This window comes from Geotrypetes seraphini, chromosome 7, assembly GCF_902459505.1.
Source record: "Geotrypetes seraphini chromosome 7, aGeoSer1.1, whole genome shotgun sequence".
NCBI lineage: Eukaryota > Metazoa > Chordata > Amphibia > Gymnophiona > Dermophiidae > Geotrypetes > Geotrypetes seraphini.
Window position 1 is genome coordinate 15,357,684 of NC_047090.1, and position 7,127 is coordinate 15,364,810.

The 7,127-nt window shown below is 46.7% G+C and overlaps 1 protein-coding gene across 2 annotated transcripts in view; it reads left to right on the forward strand.

The window, feature by feature from the left end:
- The window catches only part of TPH2 (tryptophan hydroxylase 2), a 53,679-nt gene extending 49,968 nt beyond the window's left edge, over positions 1-3,711 (forward strand). For both annotated transcript variants that reach the window (XM_033952262.1, XM_033952261.1), the window contains exons 10-11: positions 2,359-2,492; positions 2,620-3,711. In XM_033952262.1, the coding sequence (XP_033808153.1) occupies positions 2,359-2,492; positions 2,620-2,794 (309 nt within the window). In that variant the 3' untranslated portion in view covers positions 2,795-3,711. The remainder of the gene's footprint in view (positions 1-2,358; positions 2,493-2,619) is intronic.
- Positions 3,712-7,127: the final 3,416 nt, after the last annotated feature.

A 7,127-nucleotide genomic window follows, 5' to 3' on the forward strand; every position in this document is an offset into this window, starting at 1 on the left:
AACACTTTTCAGTGGGTCGTAGTAAAACAACAAAAAATAGAGATAAATACAGTGGAACCTTGGTTTACGAGCATAATTCGTTCCAGAAGTATGCTCGTAAACCAAATTGCTCGTATATCAAAGTGAGTTTTCCCCATACCTCCTCCCCCCCGAGGCTACCGGTGCTGATCCGTTTCCCCCCCTCGAGGCCGCTGGCGCTGCTCCATACCCCCCCCCCCCCGTGATCCGATATCCCTCCCCAGCGATCCGGCACCCCCCATGGTCGCATCACCCCCCCCCCCCTGCAATCCTATATCCCCCACCGAGCACCCAAACAGCAAAACCTACCCCAATTTGGCACCGGCACCAGCACCAACGCACAGGACATGCCGGTGCCCAAAGATCCTCACTCTTGGCTGGGCTGGGCTGGACTGGGCCTTGAGCATTTGCGCATGCTCAAGGCCTTCTGGTCTCACTCTATTCTCGGAGGCAAATGCTCAAGGCCCAGCCCAGCCCAGCCAAGAGGGAGGATCTTCGGGCACCGGCATGTCCTGTGCATTGGTGCCGGTGCTAAATCGGGGTAGGTTTTGCTATTTGGGTGCTCAGCAGGGGATGTAGGATTGCGGGGGGAGGGGTGCCGGATCGCTGGGGAGTGGCACTCGTAAATCGAGTCAAGTTCGGTTTCCGAGGCACTGATTTTTGCGAATGTTTTGCTCGTCTTGCAAAACACTCGTAAACCGAGGTTTGACTAATTCTAGCTATGAGTTTTATTGAAACCTGAAAATTTTATAAACTAAATTAGAGTATGTGAGATTAAATTATTGTATATTAATGACGATGAACACCACCAGCAAATGATCATATTTTCATCACAAATTATAATAAAACCCATTAATGTGAATGATGGAACTGTCTTTTCTTTTTCCCATCCATGTTTAAAATTGTAAAAGTGAATAAATTTATAAATAATTATGAAATTACTAAAATCACGAGAACTGCGTACATGCAAATATGTGAATAAGTGAATACGCAACCTTTGAATATAAAATGATGCAATTACAAATTGATTATTACGCCGCCATTACGGCAAGTATTCGTACGGCCCATGAACTGTAACGACTAGTAACGAACTTCCAGATTCAATTTTAAAGATGAGTCACAGCACCAGAGCTACCTACAACGTCACAAATTGATACTGTTGAGCGAGGCCGAACAAGTACGAATAAATACCGCGAAGTATACAATTACGATTCAGTATTAAATAAAGTTGTGAATAATATTAACATAATATGAAATATCGATATATTTTGAACACAATCTTAATTAATGCATTTGAAATCTATCAACACCCCGTGGTTTGTTTGTGGATTCTCATTGGAAAATGAGTCCAATTCGCGCATTTCGGCCCAGGGCTGTACTTTGGAGACCTCTGTATTAGCTTATAATGGGGGAAAAGGTGACTAAATCCCTTGCATCTCGGGGCCAGAAATGCCTGGCTGCTACATTTCTTCTTTAAAAGACGCACTCCACATTCCTAGCTTTGATGCATGGTTTCTCCTATGGCTCGGCATGTCGTCTTCTTGCTTAGGCATTCTTAACGGCCGTGCACTGAATGCTTTAAGTGCGTGCTGCGCGGTGGCACACGCATCTGGCCGCTGGGCTCTTATTCCTTCCCTTCAGGCCATTGTTTCTGTCTTTGCTTGCACAGTCTGTGAGCTCTGCCTGCAGCCAGTGACATAAACCTACCTTCACATGGCGTATTTGTACTGTCTGCTTACAAACAGTTCTTCTGAGTGAAAAGCCCCTCTCTTTCATGGTGGCAATTCTTGTGTCATTCCTGATTTTAGGGAGGGAGAGGGGGGGCACAAGGTGAAAAACCTCCATGTATATTTTTGAGACTGAGCCATGGAGTGGAAGACATTCTAGTTTCTAAATGAATAGATGCAGTGGCGTGGCGAGGGGGCGAGGTGCCTGGGGGCAGTGTTGCCCCTCCCCGCCCTCATCGCTGCCACCACGCTCCTTCCCCTGCCCCGCGTGCCCCCTTCCCTTCTCTCGCATCTCTAGTTGTTCACCGCTGCAAAAACTTCAACCTGCTCCTCGCGACCGCATCGTATCTCCCTCCGAAGTCATTTCCTATGCGTGGCACCCAGAAGTGACGTCAGCGGGAGCCGATGTGGTTGCGAGGAGCTCATTGCCATTGTTGTTCATGGTGGTCAGCAACTTGAGGTATGGGGGAAAGGGGTGTGTGTGTGCGCAGGGTGGAAAGGAGGAGGGGTGCCCGGGGTGGACTGCACCCCCCCATCTTCCCTTACTATGCCACTGAATGGATGAGTGAAACCGTTTCTGCAGATTCACGAGATCTTTATTGACGCTTTGCAGCATGCTTTGTCGGAGAAGGCCAGTGTGAAAAGCTTTGATCCAAGGACGACCTGCTTGCAAGAATGCCTGATCACTACTTTTCAAGAGGCCTATTTTGTGTCGGAAAGTTTTGAGGAAGCCAAAGAAAAAATGCGGTAAGAGACCTCAACTTCTCTAGGGATCCTCTTGTTTCATCCCGACACCCCCTACATCTAATTTCTTTCCCAGGGTGGGTGAAGAGGTTCTAGTTTATCTTTTTTGTTTGTGTTTTTTCTTTTCCAGGGACTTCGCCAAATCTATCAATCGTCCTTTTTCTGTCTACTTCAATCCTTACACGCAAAGCGTTGAAATACTGAAAGACACCCGGAGTATTGAGAATGTGGTCCAGGACCTGCGGAGCGATTTAAACACCGTGTGCGATGCTCTAAGCAAAATGAACCGATATTTAGGAATATGAAACATTAACGCGATGGGCAAACTTTCTGTTGCTGTCACTCGGCACCTTTTCACGTCATAAAGCGCACAGGATCATTTGCATCCGTAACAGCTCAAGTCTGAATGTATGTCATCCTACCTTCTGTAATGCTCTGTCATTTACTTGTGGTGAGAAAAACCATTCAAGCTAAAGAAGCTAACTGTACCTGATAAACAGCACCATAAACCTCAGTGGTAAATAAGTTACATACCATATGTCCTAATGAGATATAGTTTTATTAATTATAGCAATGGAAGGTGTATAGCCTTTCTTTGGAAGCTGCAAATTAATGATACAGAAAAACAGATCCTTTAACCTCTTCCTTTGCCCAAAGCGTTTGCCTTATGCATATGCAAATTATTGACGGGCCCCTAGAATGCTAGTGCTTAATATTTTAGAATGATAAATGAACCTAGAAAAGTGAATCATTTTTGGAACATGTGGTGGTTGCTGGCTCTTTGCAATTGTGGAAGAGGAGTGAGGATCGGCGATGAAGAATGCCTTGCAGGTAAAGTGGCTGATGCAATCCTGAGTACCAGTGATGAGGCAGCTTAGATTGTAAGCCCTCTGGGGCAGGGCCTGTACTTGACTTTGCAACTTGCCTTGATCTTGAATTTGCATAAGCAAATAATTAAATCTAAAATCTAATGCAAATCCATCCAATGCACATGTCACAGAGCACTGGCGCTATCAAATGAGTCTTAATGCGGTCCAAGAACTTGTTTGCAGACCAAACACACCTGGATAATAGAAAATGATCTTCGTGCAACTTCAATCAACAAGAAAATCATAGTAAACTGACTCCAGGAGAAAAAATAAAAACCATCTCAAATCAGGCTACTTATTTGGAGTGCAATAAAATCTCTGCTGCCGTACCTTATTTTTCAACCTGTCAGCTTATCTTGTATCTGGAAAAAGTGTCTATGAACATCACTTACACACTTACATGCCAGGACCAGTACATGAAGCAGAAAAATGTGTCGAGTTTATAAGATCAATAAGCTAAGAGCCGACATAAACAATTGTATAGGCCGCTCAGTTTGCAAAAAAATTTGTGAGATGCACAAATAAAGCCTAAAACCTAAAGCATCCCTTTTTAAGGGGTAGAGCTTCAGTGGGCTGCACATACATATTTATATCGGACTGATTTTGAGAGCAGAGCCAGGGCTGGCAATGCTAGAAGACCAGTCGACATAGCATCCACTCGTCCACCCCCTCTGTCTCTCCAATAATAAAGCAGTCCACAGGTTAAGGTTGCCTCCAACTAGGACTTGGGTTGTAGCAGGTTTCCGGGTCTCACCGCATCTGTGTAGAAAGAACCGGTTACCCTGAAGAAAGCCACAGCATGATGGCAGAAACGTTGGTTCTTTCTACACCGATGCAGCGAGACCCGGAAACCTGCTACAATCATGATGCCAGCTGTGGAAGCCTAAGAGAACATATGACTTGGGTAGCCAACAGGTGTAACATCTCCAGCAACTACTTAGAGTTCTTACATATTTCAGAGTTGTTCCTGGAACGACAAGGTTACCAGACGGAAACTGACCTATTTTGGACATGTGATGAGAGCGAATTCACTAGAAAAGGAGGTGCTACTCAGAATGGTCGGTGGTAAAAGGAAAGCCCATTGGCTGGATACCATCAAGAATGATGCGGGAATGAACATCAAGCAATTGAAAGAAGCCATGGAAAAAGGGGAAGCGTGGCGAGGATTGGCCTACAGAGTATCCAAGGATCGGACGCGACTGAATGGATAGTAGTAATGGCATATTTCAGTAAAGATACCTACGAGGGGAAATTCTATGAATGAGGCTGTAATTTAGCCACTGGGAAGATCCATGCGAAACTAATATTATTGAACGAGTGCTCTGCGCTGAGCGTAAATTATAGAACACTAGTTTAGGGTGGATCTCGCACTTAACATTGGGCACAATACTTAATGCCTGTTGAAATCTGGTGTAAATGCTGGCGCACGATTAATGGGCATTAATGACCCTATTCTATAACGTTGCATCAAATTCTATAACGTTGCACCAAATTTCTGGGCCGTTTATGACCCTCACATACCCCCGTGTGAGTTGCACATGCACACTATAAGATTTAGGTTCTCATTTTATAAAATAGGGCACAAAGCAGCAGTGGCGTGGACGGGGGGAGCGGTCGGCCCTGGGCGCCATCTTGGTGGGGACGCTGGCATCTGTCCTCTCTGCCCCCTCCTTTTTCCCCACTCCCCCCCTAGCGTGCACACCCCTTCCCTCGTACCTCTTTCATGTTTGTGGCGCAAGCAGCAATACCAACCCTGCTGCTCGCGCTAGCATCGGCTCTTCCTCTGACATCACTTCCGAAACACATGCCTAGGAAGTGACATCAGAGTAAGAGCCAACACTGGCTCGAGCAGCAGGTTGGGGTGGCTGCTCTTGCTGGGAATGTTAGAGGTATGGGGAAGGGGGCATGGGTGTGTGGCAGGAGGGGGCGAGGAAAGAGCGGGAGTGGAGAAGAGGGTGTTGGAGGGGCACCACCACCACAGGTGCCTCTCACCCTTGCTATGCCACTGCAAGGCAGAGCCATGTGTGAACCCAAATTAGTGCCAATTAATGATTGTTAATGGCTAATTATCTAATTAGTTTGCCTCCCCAAAATTCCCGGTGGTAACAGGGCTGACACTATATCTACACAGGCGGCATTATCCTGGGAGCGGCATCTTGCTGCCGTCCAGCGTACCTGCTGGTCGGCTCTCTCTGCCGCGAACCTTTCCCGACATCTACTTCTTCCGCCCCCCCTCCCCCCCACTATGCATCTACTTTACATTTCTTGTAAACGTTGCCGGGCGGAGGAACTGATTTCTCAACGCCGCCATGCTACCTGGAGTCTTCTCTCCATTGCCCGCCCCAGCGGAAACAGGAAGTGGTCAGAGAAGGGCGGGCTGCAGTGGAGAGAAGATGCTGGCCAGCAGCAGGGTGGGGTCCCAGTCAGTGATGTAGTAAGGGTAGGGGCTGGGAGGTGTGATCCACCCCGGGTGCCGGCCTCCACTCATTCCTGAAACCCCCCCCGCCGCGCCCATGCACCCTTCCCTCGTTCCTCTTTAATTTTCCCGGTGCGTCGGCTCTCTTTGACGTCACTTCTGGGTCTCGCGCCTAGAAAGTGATGTCAGAGGGAGAGCTGACATGACATGGGCAGCATGTTCATGATGATGCTTGCGCCGGAGAAATTAGAGATATGGGGCGCACGCGCAGGTTTGGGAAAGAAAGGGAGAAGAGGGTGGGGGAAGGGCGCCACTCACCCTTGCTACGCCACTGATCCCAGTGTGGGAATTCTTCTGCTCTTGTGTTTCAATTCAAGGGTACATTAAGGATCCTTCCCTCAATTTCTCTCCTATCCCTTTCACGCCTAGGTTTCATGATGCATCTTCTTCTGCTTCAGACTCTGGCTGCTGTAGTTCCAGACCTCACTCCCTGCTGCAAAAACCATACCTGCAATCCATATAAGTAAAATGCAGCCATAGTAAGTGTTTCTCCCAGTCTGCCTTCTTAAAGGCACAAGGGTTCATTATGGTATTTATATACCACTTATAGCCTAAGTGGTTCACATTCAGGTACTCAAGCATTTTCCCCTATCTGTCCCGGTGGACTCACACTCTGTCTAATATACCTTGGGGGATTAAGTGACTTGAAATAACTCATATACCCTTAGTGCAAATCCTGTTCTCAAAAAAAAGACATTTCACTTTTTACTCCTTTACAGTAGAATAATTTTAAACCTCTTCCTAAGGCTCAACCACGCACTGTGGACTTAAAACTCAAAAAGCCACTACTAGGCTTTAGGAATCTTATAAAGGAGGAGAAAGAGCTTCAGACTCGTGCCTGAAGACAGGAGGTTTTATAAGATTGTATGTTTTCATTTGCATTTTTTGCATTGTTTGCATTTTTTTTAGTGGAGCCCAGGAATCCCTGACGCAGCTTAGCGAAACGCTGGCGGGCCATCGTCGGCTTTGGCTGAGCAGACTTGGCACAAGAACAGCCATGTGTATGAAAGACACATGGGCCTGATCCAGCGCGGAAAGATAAGGGCTTATCATAACGGTACTAGTAACATTATATACTGGCACGCAATCCGGACACAGTCCAATTACATTAGCGGGAAGCGATTTTGTGGTCGCTCCCAACACAGCTGTTCTTTAGGAGTTTAGAGTAGCGCTCGCAGCGCATGTGGATGGAAATTCATTGAAATATTTGAAAAGTATTTATTATTGAAAAAATATTTATTACTGAAGGTAGGAATACTTGGAGGAGGGGGTTTTTATGCCGATGAGGTAACT